General features: G+C 34.2%; 1 protein-coding gene across 5 annotated transcripts in view; it reads right to left on the bottom strand.

Annotated features, from left to right (window-relative positions):
* LOC106789379 (nuclear factor 1 B-type) overlaps positions 1-19648 on the bottom strand; it is a 94522-nt gene that overhangs the window by 71476 nt on the left and 3398 nt on the right. For 3 of the 5 annotated variants that reach the window (XM_014753536.1, XM_014753533.1, XM_014753532.1), the window contains exon 2: positions 11071-11226. In XM_014753536.1, coding sequence (XP_014609022.1) covers positions 11071-11226 — 156 coding nt within the window. Of the gene's footprint in view, positions 1-11070; positions 11227-12829; positions 13194-15063; positions 15445-19648 lie in introns of those variants that run through there. The other 2 variants (XM_014753535.1, XM_014753534.1) reach the window with 2 other exon arrangements.

A 19648-nucleotide genomic window follows, 5' to 3' on the forward strand; every position in this document is an offset into this window, starting at 1 on the left:
AAATCATCATGACAGATACATTTATTCCTGAATAATAAAATTCTAAATAACGAAGGAAATTTCTCTCATATTATTTCCATAAGAAACTTAGATTGGAATGCGGACTATCTTAGAGTTGATATTAAGAGCTCAAATTTTCAGAGAATTTTTTTTTATAAATTTGAAAGCTTTTGAGCACCTGGAAGCTAAGAAATTTGAAAACGCCCCTGTTAAGGACCACCCTAATATATATATTTTGAGACACCATATATAATATGTTAACATTTTCTATATACGTACCTATAATATTATCAAAATGAGAAAATATCTTTCCCCTTTACCTCTGTTCCAGAAAAAAAAAGAAAAGGAAAATAGAGAAAAGTAAACGAGAGGATGATAAAAATGGTCGGAATTTCATTCGACAAAAATGCATCTACATTTTCATAACTTTCACGAAGCTCCAACGATTCGATTATTCTACTTTACCCTCGAGCCTTTTCTATTATTCCCAAAACGAAACGATAACTTTCGTGTGCTCATATTTATATAAGTATATAAGTATATAAGTATATACGTAAATATATATATATATATATATATATATGTGTGGGTGTGTGTGTGTGTCTGTGGTAGACCAAAGGGTACCGAAAATATCCTTTCAACGTAGATTATTATTATCATTATTATTATTATTATTATGAGCTCTGATATACTAAAGCATCCATTTTTACTTTCTTTGTATTTCCATAATGCTTATGAAAATGCGAAATATTTCAGAAATCAAACATTTCAATACTATTCATCAGTTTTGTTTCTATTATTCTAATCACTAAATTATCGAATATTAATTAATATGAATTTGATATACACTGATAAGATTTCATCGAAAAAGAAAAGAAAAGAAAAAAGAATTGTGATGTAGAAATTTGTAAATTGTACGTTTATTTAAAGGTACGATAAACGATGTAATAAGAGTAGAATAGAAGCGTGTTATTCGACGATAAGAACACTTAACTCACGAGACGGCTTATAACGTTATATTATACATAAGTACATAAATACTTTGATTTAACCTCCCCCCAACGCGAAAGAGCGATCTTCACAAACGCGGGGTAGAAAAAAAGAAAAAGAAAAGAAAAAAAAGAAAAAAAAAAAGAAAAAAGGAAAGAGAGAAAATTCTCGCCCACCCATTTCTTGCATGCAACGAATCGAGCACACTAAAGAATGCTGTGGATAAGTGAGTGCCAGTTGCGAATCGCTTTGCGAACTGTGGAAATCACGGGCTGGAAGCACTTACGCCGTTGAAAACCAATTACTTTCCTTTACCGATTGTCATTCCGCTTCTTTCTTTCTTTCTTTCTTTTTTACCCTTACTTTTCTTCTATTTTTTTTTTCTTTCTCTCTTACTCAAAGACTACAAACGACGAAACGAATAGGGTGAAAAAGAAAAAACGAAAAACTGGATGAATAAATCTAATTGAATATGCAATTATATTTATACGAATTTCATTCCCAAACATATTTGTTGTTTAAGTATAATAATATAATATCTTAATTATATAATTTTATATCGTATATGACGCGAATTATAATTATTATTATTAAAATGATTTGTATTATTGTAAAAGTATTTGATTACGTGTGATAAGATAAGGTGTTTAGGAATAAATTGTATTGTAATATGTTAACCCTTCTTTGCATGATTTTTTTTTTTTTCTTTTGAAGTTGCCAGCAACAACAAATATACAGTACAAGGGTTTTGAGTACCTTTTTTTGTTGACTAAATATTATGATTGAAATTTCCATCATCATGCAAAGAAGGGTTAAGTATTATTNAATATACAGTACAAGGGTTTTGAGTACCTTTTTTTGTTGACTAAATATTATGATTGAAATTTCCATCATCATGCAAAGAAGGGTTAAGTATTATTGAAATGTATGATTCTGAAAGTAAGATAATATGTATATTGACACGTGAACTGTAAAGATCGAGGTAACAAAATTATTGTAATTTATTTTGTAATGTTTTATATAGATTAACAAGTCATAATAAAAAAAAAAAATTTTCTAGTTGCTGATAAAGTCCCAAGTAAGGGACGAAACGTACAACTGGTTGAAAATAAATTGTTCAATAAGATTTAACAACCGTCCAAAATTCTCTTTGAGACTTATATTTAATAATATTTATTTCTGGACAAGATTATTGATAATTAAATTATTTTTGATTCTTTTAGAAAAGAATCCTTTGAAATCTGCAAGTTGAATATTGAAACAAATCTATCAAAGAACATATCGAACGATCTGAAGTACTACATCATGTACATGTACGTGTATGTATGTGTGTGTGTGTGTTTCAACGCTCTCTAAACTATACACATACATCACTTTCGTGTTTCGATAATAGAAGATAAGATAAGTACGCGGTTTCAGCAGGAATTCGTCGATTTGCACGAATCAACAAGCCACATTTCAACTATTTCCATCAGACCCTTTTACTCGGCTACTTCAACTATTTCCTACGTAGACTAGAAATAACAAAAAGAGAGAGCATCGTAGTCGAAATAGACATCATCATATGCTACATCAACGATTAAGATAAAATCTAATAAAATCATAGTGCATGATAATCTTTCGACAAGATTATAAGTAGCTTCATTGTATACCATTCATTGACATGAACAAAGGTTACAAATAAATCGTTTGGTGTGACAAATCTGTCACGTTTTAGGTACTAACTACTTTTCATTGAGATTATGTCTTGAATCCTGCGATGATAGGGAAACTAAGGACGAAATGAAGAAAGGAAAGAAGGGAGAGTTTTCGTCCGAGTCGAGTTCGTTAGATGAATGGGGTCTGACACTGTTAGCGAGTGGTCAAGGGGGGCGGCCATAGGTAAAAGTTTGAGAGAGAAAGATGTTGGTAGTAGTGATCTGGATCATCAGAAAGGGTGGTAGTAGAAGAAGCATGGTAGAAGGTTGGAGGATGGGCAAGCGTGCGGATGCGACGAGGGTTGCAAGCGACCGACTCGGAGAACGGTGGTGGTGTCGGGGTTGCTGTTGGTACTGGTACTGGTACTGGGTACTAGTACTGGGTACTGGTGGTGGTGGTGGTGGTGGTGGTGGTCGTGTGGGTTGCTAGTTTGCATAAATTTAGGAAATACAGGGTAGAAAATCGATATCCGCATAGAGATTATAGATGGTGGTTGGTAGGCGCCGCGTAGCCGCAGCCTCCGTCGCGACGGCGTATGCGCTACATGTCTACTCTCTCTCTCTCTCTCTCTTTACCCTTCCATACCTCTTCTCGACAACACCCACCCTCTCGAGTCCTACCATCCATCTTTCTCTCTCTCTCTTTCTCTCGTTGCTACTCCCGCCGCCATCAGCGTCGCCTCCGCTGCCCGAAACGTTCATGTGTATATACATATATATATATATAAATGTGTGTATATATATATATATATATGTGTATATACTATATTCTCAACTCGGATACTTCTTGCGGGTGTTGGTGGTGCATTCGAGCCATCCTCCTGGCGCCCAACCCTTCCCAACGAACCCCCTCCCTCCTCCTGTTCCTCCTCAACTGTACACTAGCGGTCCTCGTACACGTTTCGCGTCCTACAATCCTTCTCTCTCTCTCTCTCTCTCTCTTTCTCTTTACTTCTATCTCTATCTCTATCTATAGTTCTCGTTTCACGTTACTATCTCTCCTTTCTCACCGTCCGTTTCTCTCTTTCCTGCACTGGAATTGAAGTAGTCGATATCGTCCTGCGGCCTGTCTCGAAATTAAGAGAAAACGGCCGACGAGTCGGACCTAAACCACCACCCCCCCACCCCCACCCCCTCGCTTGTTCTCTCTCTTTTACTCGTCCGTCCATGTCTAACACGCCACGTTATGCTACGGCCTCCTCCTCCTCCTCCCCCACCTTCTCCTCCTCCTCCTCCTCCTCTTCTTCTTCTTCATCCCTCGTGTCTCTCGTTTTCCAGTACGTAAGCACAGCTTACTTCTATACTTCCTCGTCGCACTCACCAAATTTCCTGACCAACCTTCTCCCCCACCGCCCTCCCCCCTTCCTCCTATGCCTACTACTACTACTATCTATCCATTCGTTCTCATCCTACGAGAGGGATGAAACGAAAATGGGAGGATGCACTTTTCGCGACAACTAGGAAACACGCGATTCGGTGCAGTGACATTGACGATGCTTCCTTCCTTGTTCCTTTTCTCCTTTAGTTTTCATTCCTTTCATTGGACACGTTTCAACGATCCCCTGTACAATTGTATTTGATTCTGTAGGTATGTATTAAGTATATGTATGTGGGTGTTACGCGAATGTATGCACCTAATGTTTGTACGACTCGTTTAAATTCTGTATATAACCTAATTTTAATATTTTTTTTCTTTTAAATAAATGAATGATTTTATTATATGAGATAATATATTGGGCATAATAATAATTATGTATGTGAGAGTAAAAAAAATGAAATATAAAAGTTGTTAGATAAAAGAAATTAAATAATTTACTATACACGTACGCATATGTGCAAGACCCTATTTTTTTTAAAAAAAATAAGGTGCCTAAAGTTAAAATAATTTTCTTAATATTACTATTACAATTAAAATGATGAATTACTTCGTCAAGATAATAAAATATGAAATAAAATAAATATTATAAGATAAAGAAAAAATATATACATATATGAAATATGAATGTAAAATAAAAGAGAAAATAAATAATAATAAAAAAAAAAAGAAAAAAATGTAGTATTAAAATGATAAGAATTTAAAATGACTTTATTATCTTATCAGTAGACAATATACATCTCGACGGATACTTTTTCATTGAAATTGAAGGAATTCATGAATGAAAATGTCGAATTTGTATTATTTAAAAGAAGAAGAAGAATAATGATAATGTACATTGTATGCCGATATAAAGTTCACAGTCCATGTACTTATTTTTTTTCTTTTTTTTTCCCAATAGAGGATTCGCAGCAGCAGCAGACACGCGCAATTCTCACGCACGCGCACACGCACACGCACACGTCCACGCAAAAGTGTATGCACGGAAGGAAGATCAACGATGCATCGTAGCAGCACTTGTGATTCACGTGCACAAGCATCACTCTCGTGGCATCACTCGAGAGAATATCAATAAGTTCGGTGTTTTATATCTAAACTGCGAAAAACGTATCCGACGACTCTGTCGATTTTTCTTTCTCTTCCTTCCTCCGTTGTTTTATTTCTTTCTTTCTTTCTTTCCGTCTTTCTTCTTTTTTTTTTTGTTTTCTTTTTCCCTTATGTTTTTTCTTTTTATTGTTGTTTTTTTTTTTTTTAACAAGAAAGCTACGTACGTGTACGGTGTAGACAAAGACGAGAAAGTCCGGGAGTTACGGTTTTGCGATGCAACGAGATTTTTAGGTCGACTCGAGTGCTAACGCGATTGCATGAATTCTAAATTTTCACTTTGTCTCCTGTCATTCTTCTTACTTTTTATTTTATTTTAGTTTATTTTATTTTATTTTATTTCCACCCACCCACACCCGTATTTCTCTTTATTAATATTATCTTCCTTTTATATGCGTCCATAGTATTCAAAAGGTTAATTATGATCCCCAAAAGAAATCAAGAAAAAAACATATTTAAAAAAAAATATGTAGGATAAATATTAGAAAAGAAAAAAAAGACAAAAAAAATAGAAACGTATGAGTTGGATGTAAATAAAATGAAAGTTGAATAATTGCTATATAACAACACGCAGGTAAAAAAAAAAAAAAATATACGCGTATAAAGTAGTGGGATGAGCTCGTTACCAACGTTAGTTTGCATATAAGGCGCGATGTTCGCAAGAATTATGGTCACTGACCTTCCTTCTTCGTTCATAATTTCAAAAGGCCTCCGGATAATGGGAGAACGCCGTTCGTTCGACCGAGAAGACTCTCCGTGGGGCTTCGTGCGTCGCAGATTAAAACGTGGTTCATGTTAAATTCAAACACTAACTCTGATCTTTATGCGAAAATTCGAGTTATTAACTTATTTCGAAGACGCGAGAAGTTCTGCGACAAGATTTAAACGATTCTTTAATAACTATCCTTTAATATTTACACCTTCATTTATTTCGTTTTGCTTTTTGTTTCTATTTTTTCTTCAATTATCAAAAAAACAAAAATGCAATCAAATTTATTTATAGAAAATAAATAGAAAAGAAAAGAAAAGAAAAGAAAGATAAGAAGATAATAGTAATAAAAAGTACACGCGATTTAAGGAGTTACATGGGTTTGGGACTTTCAAAAAAAATTTTTTTTTATCTTTTTAAATTCTACAACTCATCTAGAATATTGTATTGAATTTTGAAGTCGATAGGAGTAGTTGTTTTAAAGATAGAACCTTGGGAAGTTCCACTCTTTAAGAGGTTACATGGGTTTGGGACTTTCAAAAAAATTTTTTTTTTTTATCTTTTTAAATTCTACAACTCATCTAAAATATTGTATTGAATTTTGAAGTCGATAGGAGTAGTTGTTTTAAAGATAGAGCTTTGGGAAGTTGCACTCTTTAATGGCTCTTATACCACCACTCAAATCTTTCAACGCGTTTTTCTCAAAACGCTTTTTCTAAAGTCGGTTGACAAGATTTCTCGAAAACTATTTAACCGATTTTCATGAAATTTGCTACACGTCTTCGTGATACTATTGACAAGGACTTGAACGAAGGATTTTTGTTTGTTTTTCATAAAATCGAATTTTAAGAAACCAAAATGTGGTGCAAATTGTAACGAAATTTGAATGTTCTTGCTAAAAACGTTGCCAAAAATCCAAATTTCAATTTTGTTCTTTTTCCTTCGTCCAGTTTCTAGTTTTAAGTATTCACTAAAAGATCCTATTTTTTCAACAGAAAAACCCCCACCGTTCATAAGTTCTGCTGTCAACGCGAAAACACTTTTTTTTCGGTGGGGTCACCGGAAATGACGTCGCAATGGCTGAGTTTAAAATATTTTTCATCCAAAAATTCAGAAAATGTTCTTTAAATATGTATCTTAAATGCTATAAAAAGTTTGAATAAGAATTCCATTTTTGATATAGAAAAAAAAAATTGTCGAAAATATGGTATTTTTTCCCGATGTAAACCCATGTAACCCCTTAAAGAGAATAATAGTATAATTCTATTATCGAAGATATTCCAAATAAGCGTTGTAATACTCTTACATTGGATATCTAAACGAATCTATATCGGTTCATCGTCGTCGTCGTCGTCGTCGTCGTCATGACTCGACGAAAGTGGAAACGGTTTCAGGGTTAAAAGCCCTGCAGTATCTCGTAATCGGATTGTAAGCCGGGTATAGGAGGATGCGGAAAAGTGTCCGTCCTCCGATCAATTACTTCCAAGTAAGAGAAAACTGTGGGGGTGTGGGGGGGGGGGAGATACCTTTCATTGGTCGATCGTTCCGATAACCATCAGGGGGAAAGAAATAATAACAAAAAAAAAAATATCCACCCCTTTAAAAAAAAAAAAAAAAATGAAAGCAAGTATTTCACTTGTTCGTTTCTTGGGCTAGAGAAAAAATTGTAAAAATAAGACAAAAGATTTGGAAACGAAAATACGAACGAGGAAAAAAAAAAAAAAGATAAAAAGAATCGGGGATGATGATAGATGGGTGAAGGGTTGGAGGAGGAGGGGGGATGAGTATTGGGAGGGAAAGGTAGTTGGTTGTAGTAGAAAGAAAAATAGAAAAAGAAAATAAATACAAATAGTAAAAAGAAAGAAAGAAAGAAAGAAGAAAGGGTGATGGTGGTGGTGGTGGTGGGATCTCGAGTGGGTTCTTTATCCGAACTTAGTACGATATCATCCTGTCGCTATAATATCGATCCTAAACTGCGAATCCTTTCATAAACATAGATAGATAGATAGATAGATAGATAGATAGATAGATAGATGATCTCCATTCGTACGTTCGACTCGTTCAATTCGTTCAATTCGTTCAGTTAGGTTTCGTTGGGTTTCGTTCAGTTCGTTCAGTTCGTTCGTTCACTAAATACCGCAGCATCGCGGAATTAAAATATTGATCGAACACCGTCGCGAGGGAGAAATACGAATTGCGGTGGATAGAAGAGAAACTCGATGGGTCCGCTAGCAGTACCAGCACCAGTACCAGCACCAGCACCAGTACCAGCACCAGTACCAGCAGTAGTAGCAGACGACGACGACGAGTGAACGAATCGAGAGAAAAAAACAGACAGAGTGAGAGAGAAAGATGGAATGATAGTGAAGAGAGGAAAAAAAACAAAAAAAAAAACAAGTGATTGCGGTCCAGCCGAAAACGCGAATGTCAGTGACTCCGCGAACGAACCCTCGACCGAACGAGAACTTCCCATCCAAATGCTCCAGGGATTTCGTCGGATGGAAAGAGAAAAGAATGAGAAAAGAGAGAGAGAGAGAGAGAGAGAGAGTTTTAAAAATCTTCAAAAACCAGTCATCCATCCATCCCACCCCTCTACCTACCCTTCTTTTCACCCTCTCACCTACCACCACCACCCAAAACTATTGTCAACCACCACCTAACCCCCTCCCCAGTCTCTTTCCTATAATCTCTTATCTAAATTCCCCTCCTCCTGCCACCCCCTTTCCCAACTTCGCTAATTCCATAAAAATTTAGCGAAGTTTACATATTTGTCACTGTCTTTAACGGGATATAAAGAAGATTTATATAGTTAACGATAAGGTTCGCTTAAAAAATCAAAGACAAAAAGAAAAATACACTGAGATGTGAGATAAAGAGAGAGTGAGAGAGAGAGAGAGAGAGGTAAAGAGTTTGAGAGAGGTAGCACGATGGCACGTCACGAGGTCGCCTACCGCCAAAAATAACTTCAAACCTGATTATTTTTATTCTTAAGCGCGCGATATTAGCGAGAGCCTCGCTACGTGCTCGTTTCACGTTAGAGTTTTTGGTAAATGATCTTACCGATCATTCTCGTAATCCTATGAAACTAATTAAATAAAACAACGAAAGAAATAACATATTTTTTTTCGGTAAATACATGAGATAAAAAAAAAAAAAAACCCCCCATAAGATAAATCTTTGTCTCTTATTTTATTTTTTTTTTTTCATTTTCTTTCGCGTTAGTGCAATTGAAAAATATTTAAATGCATTGAAAGATAGGACGAATGATGTACTTTCTCCTAATGTTAAAAAGAAAAAAAAAATAGGAACGTGCGTTGGTTTGACACGCGTGATACAAGTGAAACTCGTATTATCATGTGGAAAATAATCAATTGATTCATATACAGTTAAACCTCCTATAACACGACACTCGCAGACCGCGATTTCCATATAACGCGGTGCTGAAATTGCGACAGCCCTCCTCTAACGCGGTACTCTTACAGCGCGGTTTCCGTTCGAGAACATCCCATAAGTTCTTTAGTCACCTGATCAGATTTTTAACGACGATGAAACGGCACTATATTGGAAAAAACTACCATCTAGGACCTTCAGTTCGAAAAATCAAAGGTGTGCTCAGGGGTTTAAACCTTCAAAAGAACGTATCACTCTTCATGTGTGCAGCAATCTATCAGGGAGCCTGATGATAAAACCAATGCTAATAAATCGTTCTTCAACTCCCCGTGTAATGAAAAACATTAATAAGACACAATTGCCTGTATTCTGGCGATCTAATAAGAAAGCTTAGATGACTCAAGATTTATTTAAGGATTGGTTTTATAATTGTTTTATCCCGGCAGTGGAAATCTATATGATGGACAAAAATTTGTATTTCAAAGTTTTATTGATTCTTGATAACGCTGGTTGCCACAACATAGAACTGTATCATCCAAATGTGAAAATTGTCTTCCTTCCTCCTAACTGCACGTCATTAATACAATCTTTTGACCAAAGAATCATTCAAACTTTAAAAATGTACTATACAAGCCAACTTTTCTAATCCATTTTTGACAGATTGGAAAATAGTGAAATTAAAATTGCTTAGCTCCCTATATAGAGGTTTTAGTGAAGTTAGAAAARGAAGTTACAAATGAAAACCAATGCGAAGATGAACCAAGTAAGGAAGACATTTTAYCCAATAAAAGAAGACGAGTTAGGTGACTCATATCTGACAGCGAGGATGAGTGCTGAAAGATTACATAATTTTACAAAAGTTTTTCTTGTTTTTGTTGGAAAACAGTTTTTTAGTTTACTTTTTGTTTCATTTTTTTAATCATTTTTCTTATATGAACTCTTCAATTTAATAAAAATAATTTATAATTTATCTTGTCTTTTGTATTTTTTGGTCTCCATATAACGCGGTACGAATGATGTGATTTGTACTAAAATCTGTGTTTCTTATAGCGCTGTTTCCATACAACGCGCTACGAATTAGCTTGGTTTGTACGGTTAAATCCCAATTTCTTATAACGCGGTTTCCATATAACGCGGAACGCACTTACAGCGTTATAGGAGGTTTGACTGTATACAGTTGATGTCCCATATAAAATCGTAGTACAACTATTACATTTATTATAATAGATGTTTCGTAGAAAACAATTTATATAGATTTGTTTTCAAATTTTTTATATCTAGTAAATATACTAGGAATATTAAATCATTTCTATCTGATATTTTTATTAGACAACATTTTTATCCTCGAAGTCATTACTGATCAGGTACGTTAAAACAAACCTATTGTTAATTAAAACAATTGAAAATATTAATGGAGTACATTAGAGTATTGAAAATACCTTAAATGATTGTTAATTATTCGAAAAAAAATTGTGTCTATTGTTGTTTAAAAGCACGAAATATATGTTCTGTGTACCGTCCTCTTCGAAATTCACCTTCAGACTGGCACATTTTTCTCTATGAAAATTCTTTTATTAAATATTGTTTATATCAGACTTTCCAAAAAAGTTATGCATGTGTTGTGTAACGAGAATATTATTTGGGTATAACCCCATCTTGTTTTACGAATAAATCCTAAATTAATTTTAATCGTAAGTAAAATCAATTATATTTTTTTGTGTTCATTTTTTATTTGTAATTTTGTTTCGTCTGTAAATTAGAGGGGTGCGAGGGGGAACAGGTACGTTTGAAGGTAATTAACTCACTTGGAGCTCCTCCTTACACTGACGTTCCTCTTCGAGACTCATCCGTTTCTCGTGTTTCTTATAGTAACGCCTCTTGGCGGCTTGTAGATTAAACCACGTGTACGAGAAAGACTTCACGAATGGTAGGAGGGCCTCAATGAATGGATGGAACTCATCCTGCAACACAAAGAACGCACAAACACATCGTATATACATTTATTTTTTACTGATAAAATTTCATAGGGAACTTGGACATGAAAAGAAGTAGAACTTAATTTGATTTAGTTGGACGTTTCGTCCCTTTATTGGGACTTCTTCAACAACTTAATCATTAAAGCTCAGCGTCTTTTTTATTTAATTTCGACATACATTTGTTTTTATAATATTCTAAAACACAATACATCTAAAACATCGTTAGTTTGATCGTTATTATTTAAAAGCCTAAACATAATTTATATTTTTATATTTTTATATTATTTATATTTTTTACCTTTCTAAAATTTATTTGAATAGAAACGATCAAATCGTTGAATCAAATTTATTATAAACGTGTTCTCTTTCATTTTGTTTTGTTTTTGTTTCTTTTTTATTGGACATGCAATTTTTCAAAACAAAATTTGACTAGAATCATCGTATCGTTCATTCTTACGTACAATTAACAAGCTTAATCATATGTAAACACGTTTCTCGAGCATTAGCATAATCTCTCTCGACAGCATTGCAAATAATTAGATTTAAATATTATTATCGATTGAATGGTTGATTTGTGAATTGAGAAAAGAAAATATTTAGGAGGGAAAGGTGATTCGATTAATCGTAATTTGTTTCATTAAAAGGATGATTGTATAAAATGAAAACAAAGCTATAGATTAAATCAATTTTGTTTTCTATCAAAAATAAATAAACGTAGTTTAAATATGAATATCTAAACGTTTCGATATTAAAATTATTCCAGGAATTTTTCGCAAATAAATATACACGAGAAAAATCCAACGGGAAAGTTTGAAAAAAGTTCTACCATAGTTCAAGTACCGTCGTTGAATTTGAATTTCCCGCGCAGGATTGATCGATAGAGGTTAGGTTTTATCGATAGATAGAATTCAAGTGTGGTGCAAGCTTATTCAAATCGTGCGGGAGAAATGTGGTAGAGAAAAATAAGAAAATATATAAAGATGAAAGCGTACCAATAGAAAAATATAAAGAAAATATTTTGAAGGGTGGAAAAAGAAAAAGAAAACAAAATGAAGATGAAAGTATCGCAAAGGAAAACAAGATCGATGATGCGAAGCTTACAATCGAACAAATCGAAAGGATTTAAAAATGGGTTTGGGAGGCATGAATAAAAAAATGAAACCATATAAAATATAATAGATAAGAAAATGTAATAAAAGTAAAAACACGAGTGTGTGTACTTATGTACGCACGTAAGAAGTTATACTACTTTGGCGTATATAAAACATACACGGTACACGTGACGGTATGACACGACTAACTTCATGCTGTTAATTTCATATCGGTATGCGCGCGCATCTTAAATACCGATGCTAACTTCATCGTGTTAATTTCGTGTCGCTGTGCGCACGCATCTTACAAAACTCATTTTCATCATAATTTCTCCTTAAACGCGCCAAAATAAGTATAACTTCGAAAATAAAGATAAGTAACAATAAAATAAAATAATAATAAATAATGAATCTATAAAAAGGAAAGAAGAAAGGGATAAAAAAGAAAGAAAAGAAAAGAAAAGAAAAGAAAAAATGGTAGAAGCAACGACACCAACCATCGAGTATTCGCAAGCACCGCGACTGTTGTGGCACACTACCGTCTGTCTGTCCCTCCGGTCGTCCGGTTGTCAGAAGCACCGATTCTCGTAGTACCCGTGACGATACTCCTCGTCGCGATACTCCTCCGCCACCCTTTCGCAGATCGATCGTGGCCTCATCTGCACACGCGAGCGTCAAACACTCGCGGCCGGAATAACGCGTCTTCCGTCCCTTTCCCTTTCCGTCCCTTTCCTTTCCCTCGACGTTTTTAACGTCCTCGAAAGGGACGATTTAACGATCAACGAATATCGACTCGAATTTTCTTAGATCTGGACAATTACTATCGATATACCAAACGAATAACTGTTGATTGATTTTTAACTGATGATTGGATTCGATGATGAGGAGTCGCGTACACCGATGCCACGATTTACAAAAATCAAATAATCATTATTATTATTGTTATTATTATTGTCATATTGAAAATAGCACACATTTACATATATATATATATTTATATAAATAATGTGTGCATCTATGCATATATATAAATAATGTGTGTTAATGAATAAAGTGTGCATGTAAGTTTAATATCAACAACTTCATCAAATCATATTAAAATGAACAAAAATAGACAAAATAAATATTAAGTTACCGAACATTTATTTCTAAATCGCGCGCGGCACAAATCTCATACAAACCATCTAACATAATAAATATTAAAATTGCATGTAAAAATTCGTGTAAATTTCGAGAATAAAATTGATGTGAGTATATAGAAAACCAAACAAAAGAATGTAAAAATCGGTAGGGAAGTTTCAGGGCAACCCCGATAATTTGACAACTCGAGCAACTCGATTTGTTTTTATTTAACGAAGCCAAAAGAGAATCGTGTCGTCGGTGTTCATGTTGCTTTGTCACCGGTTAAACGGCAGCAAAAGCATGCTCGTGAGGTCGAGCCTTTAAGAAGCTCGAAAGTCGAGCAAAGCAATGTGTGCACGCGTGCGATCTTTTCTCTCTCTCTCTCTCTCTCTCTCTCTTTCTCTCTCTTTTTCACACACACACACACACACATACACAAACTCTCATCAACGACGTATATACACTCGCACAGAGGAACAGAGAAACAGAGAAAGAACGAGAGAAATAGAGAGAGAGAGAGAGAGAGAGAGAGAGAGAGAGAGAAGGAGAGTGACTATATACGACGTCGTTATTTTCAGACAGCAAGGAAAATCGAAAAACATTAAGAAGCTTCGTGACGACGACGACGACGACGACGACGACGACGATGCTCGTCGACGTCGTCAGAAAAATTCTTCTTCTTCTTCTTCTGCTTCGTTTTCTTCTTCTTCTTCTTCTTCACATAAGTTACTCGACACAAAAAAGAATAAAAAAAAAAGATCCAATCATTCGTTTCTTTATCATAGTTCTTACGGGGGTTGGGTGGTGTGTTGCGTTTTACGAAGGGTTGTATTAAATCGATTAGATTTTTAATATCTAACGAAAGATAATAATATGCGAATTAAATCACAAAATAAAGGGAACAAAAAAAAATGTTTCAATAAGTCATTAAAACAATGAAAATATTCACAAATATGTTGCGTTGGTCAGCAAAATTACACTTAATAGGAAGGTCACTCGTGTTCTTGATGAATTCTCTTCTCTCTCTCTCTCGCTCTCTCTCTCTTCCTTTCTCTCTTAGGCTACTACCATTTCGCATAGCACGCGCACGTTTAGATATTCAACGAGAAAGAAAAACAGAAAAACAGAGAGAGAGAGAGAAAGAAAGAGAAAGATAGTAGCCGAGGTTCAAAAACGATTTCGTGCCACGAATTTCGTCGACGTCTTCTCTCTCTCTCTCCCTCTCTCTCTCTTTTTCTCTTTCTCTCACACACACACACACACACAGAGGATCTTTTTTAGATCGCTCGGTTAACCGACGAGGTGTACGATTAACCCCGTTCTTCTTATGCACCTATGAGTAACACGTAAATATCGATCTATCGATCTATCCCAATTCTTTTTTTTTTTTTTTGGCTTTTCTTACATATACACACACACACACAGGCACATAAATGAATATGTAAATATGTACGTGTGGAACGAAGATAGTAAGATAAATAAAAAGAGAGACAGAGAGAGAGAGAGAGAGTCGTAAATGTTAAAAAATTGAAATAACGATAAAAATGAGGAACAACAATAATAACAATAATAATAAAATGAAAAAAAAAGTAGTATAAGAGAAACGTACCACGCGCGCACGAGACTATTCGATTAGAGTATATTCGTATTCGATTTAACCGTATCAATATAATAATCAATATCGTATTGATTGAAGAATATTTTACACAGGAAGTTGTAATAATTAAAAATATAATAATAATAAAATAATATAGGGGACGGAGCACCGCAGCACGCTCAGTGAAAATATGTGAGTACGACGTCGGTCGTCGCGACGACACTGAGACGCCGGCCGTCGAGACGCGCGTATCTGCTGAGTTTGTGGACGCAAGCGGGACGCGTGCGGGACGCGTCGGACGGCACCAAGCGCGCCGGCCAGGTACTACGGGCACCCCAAACGTTTATTAATAGACTCTGTCCTAGCTTACTAGATTTGCCCTCGAACCAAAGCATTTCGAGAGAGAAAGAGAGAGAGAGAGAGAGACTTCTCACATCCCCCTCCCCCTCCTCCTTCTCCTTCAACACCAACCCCTCCCCTTTCTTCTTACCCGCTATGCTATAACCTCACACCTTACCTCCCCTTTTCCACCTTCTTCTTCCTGCATCATCTTTCACTTTCTGTATTTTTTATATTTCTATTCGTCAATTAATTTTTTTCATTGGCTCTTTTAGTTTAGTTTATCTTTGTTTTTCTTTTTAAAATATTATTAATGATTATCAATATTCTTGTCCCAACAGTATATTAATATATATGAGTTTCAAAGGGAAATTGAAGACAGTTAATAAATTTGATGAACAATTTATTTGACCTTGTTGAACGTTTCGTCCCTTTAAGTATTAATTATATATATAATTATATATTTTATTTGTGATTCTCGCGATGTTACAACCCTAATTACCCATTTCCTGTAGTTATCATATTATCTTTTTATTCTCTTCGTGTATCTTTTTTTATTTCTACTTTGCCCAATGTTTTTCTGGTCTATATTCTTTTATTTTGAATATTCCAATTTGTTTAGATGAAAATACGTGTATTTAGTAATAATTATTTTAATGTACTTACGCAAATGCTAATGTTTATTGTAAATGTAAATATTATGTAGTATTATATAGATATACACGTAAGAATTTTGTAATACTTCATCGATCACAAGAAATTCTTTTAATCTACGTGTTGTGCCAACATAATTACAGTAGTTTTTGATTTCGACACTGTTTGATATTCTTCGAGGGACTCGTTCCAGAACAAATAAACCCGAGTCGTGTATATTCTAGCTCTCCCTTTAATTCATTTTCTTTCTCTCTCTCTCTCTTTCTCTCTCTTTCTCTCTTACATTCACAATTCTTTTTTCTCTCTATCTCATTTTTTTTTTTGTAACGGGTAGGATGGATCATTTTGTACAATTTTTATTGGCCATCAAAAAATTGATATTTCACACGAATTAACATTTAAATGAATGATCAATTATTTCTAACGATTCGAAGGAAATTAATGGAATGTAAAACAAAAAAAAAAACATGATAATAATTATGACAAATAAATTTAGAACATTTTACAAATATATTGTGAAGTTTTTGTTTTTGTTAATAGAAAGCTTCACTCGCGCGATATCACCTAAATGTTCAAATATTTCTCGTATCTGAATTTTAAAAGATAAATAAAACATCGGGCATGGGGTAAAAGAAAACAAAAAAAGAAAGAAAAAAAAAATCTTTTCTATCAGTGAGAACCAATCGATTGTTCAATTCGAGAGTGGATACGCGTTTAAACGGGATGATCGTCCCTAACGAGAAAATCCCAAAGGGTAGGACACCGAAGAGTGGTGACGATTTAGGATGTACCCAAAGAAAAGAAGAAAAATATAAGGGGAGAGAACATCTACGAGAAAATTCATTCTTGCCACGTTCGAAATCCCAGGATAGAGGATTTCCTCTTTTACACACATATTACGTACTAAACTACAGTCCTACTACAAATTTTAACCCTTCTTTGCATGATGATGGAAATTTCAATCATAATATTTAGTCAATAAAAAAAGGTACTCAAAACCCTTGTACTGTATATTCGTTGTTGCTGGCAACTTTTTAAGCGCGACTATTGCGTACAACAAAAYGCAGTTGTCAAAAAATAGCACTAGGATTTTTTTAAATATTTTTCCTTTAATCTACAGCATTAATTACATCACCCTGATTTATTTTAAAAGAAAAGAAAAAATCATGCAAAGAAGGGTTAATGTTTTTACGTCAAGGAAAGGTCTTATAACAACAAGAAAAAAGAAAAAGAAAATCAGAAAAATAAATGTCATGTATAATCAATCGATAATTAAATTCTTATTCAATCAATACAACTTCCTCGAGGGCTAATTAACCTTTTAGATACGGCTGAATTCTGCGTGTGGCTATTTCCCTGGACAGCAGGGTCTGACGTGAACAACGTAGAATTGATATAACACTGCAAAATGTGGCGGTCAATTCCGTTCTATGCACGAGAACATTCAAATGGAAGTATTTGATGATTAAGTGATAATTTTTGAAAAATATATATTACACATACTTTAACTATAACATATAAGTCTCAAAGGGAATTATAGACGGTTAATAAATCTAATGAACAATTTATTTTGAACTAGTTGTACGTTTCGTCCCTTACTGGGGACTTCATCAGCAACTTGATCATTTATAGTTCACGTGTCAATACATATTATCTTTTTTACAGAGTCCATACATTTCAATAAAACTTAACATATTACAATACAATTTGATCCTAAAACACCTTATCTTATCACACGTAATCAAATACGATGAAGTCCCCAGTAAGGGACGAAACGTACAACTAGTTCAAAATAAATTGTTCATTAGATTTATTAACCGTCTATAATTCCCTTTGAGACTTATATATTAATAACAAAGTTTTGGACAAGAATATTGATAATTAAATTTAACTATAACATTACACTTTAATAACTAATAATATAATTGATTATGATAGATTTTGAAACATGGTACAATACATAAACCTACGTCACAATTTTCACATTGATAACGAGATCTTCGCCTTGTATCGTTTTTGAAACACACTATACAATTTCGTAACGTTTTTCTAGAAAACCACGAAAAGCCACTACAGTGGCGCGTCGTCCTGAAAAATGATATCCGCGAAAGCCACTATAATGGCGCGTAGTATCTAAAAGGTTAATCATTGAAATAAGAAGAAGTTCATTTTTATTCGTTTAATTCTGATTTATAACAAATAATCGCGATTATTAAAAGGTAACAAAAAATCATCATTTATATTACCATCAGAGATGAAAAATATATGAGCTGTTTATTTTGAAAGTGGCATAAGTCCCTTTTTTCTTTTTTTTTTTTTAATTGAAAATGAAAAGATACCATACAGTTGTAATTAGTGTTGCCATTAACTCGATTTTTTTTTGAAAAAGTGACTTATGCCACTTTAAAAATAAACGGCTCATATAATTCATATCAATCATACCTAAAAACGATTATAATATTTGATTTTCTTGCTTAGTAATATATTTCTTTAAAAATTTATATATGTAATTACGTGGATTAAAAATTGAAATAAAATAAAGAGTCATTTAAATTAAAACTTGGGTGTTAAAAGGACGAAAGATTAGTGATTTTCAGGAAGGAAGGAAGGAAGGAAGGAAGGAAGGAAAATAGATAGATAGATAGATAGATAGAAAGATAGAAAGAGGCAAAAGGGGGCCAAGAAAAAAGAAGGACAAGAAAAAAGCATTCGCATTGTTAGTATCAAACAAAGCGTCTCACGGCGCCACGGTAACTCTCTCTCTCACACTCACACACATATATATATACATACAAATCCAAGGACTATATTAAAAAGCAACGTAAAAAAGACAATGTAGGTACTTTCGGTGGGTAGTTTTCGACCCTTTCCTTCCATGCAACGACACGTCTCCTTCAATCTGGAGAATTACTACGATAGAACGTCACGCTTTCGTTGAATAATAGTCTCGAATATCCTTGCATTTAAAAAGGAAGATAGAAGAAAGAAATGAAAAGAGACAAAATGATAAAGATAGTGTACGAAAACGAACGAACCAACCAACCAACGAACCAACCAACCAACGAACGAACGAACGAACGAAAGAATAAAAAAAAAGAAAAAGAAAAAAAGAAATAAAGAGAAGGAAAGAAAAAGTCTTTGGAGTAAAAATAATCCGTAGGGAATTCACGAGATAGCCAATGAGAAAGAGAAAGATAGAAAGAGAGAGAGAGAGATAGAAAGATAAAACGAAGGACGTGTACGTTTCGTCTAGTCTCGAATAGTTCTTGGAGCCGGACATGGTCCGACCAAGTCAAAGAAATGGATGACACATGGAAGGAGGAGGGAAGAAACGTTTGCTTTCAAGAGAAAGAAGAGACGTGAGCGACGGAATACGACCAAGAGGATGAGAATAAGGATAAGAAGAAGAAAAAGAAGAAATAGACAAAAGATAGAATAAGTATTAGACGCGAGGGAAAAGACAGAATAAAATAAAAAATAATACAACTAAAAATATAAGAAGAAGAAGGAGAAGAAGTGGAAGTAAAGGAAGTGGACATGCTACTGAAGAAGAAAGACAGGAAGAAAGAAAAAAAGAAATAAATAAGAAGAAAAATAATAGGAA

The sequence above is a fragment of the Polistes canadensis genome, unplaced genomic scaffold, assembly GCF_001313835.1.
Source record: "Polistes canadensis isolate GaletaPanama2010 unplaced genomic scaffold, ASM131383v1 scaffold_181, whole genome shotgun sequence".
Classification (NCBI taxonomy): Eukaryota; Metazoa; Arthropoda; class Insecta; order Hymenoptera; family Vespidae; genus Polistes; species Polistes canadensis.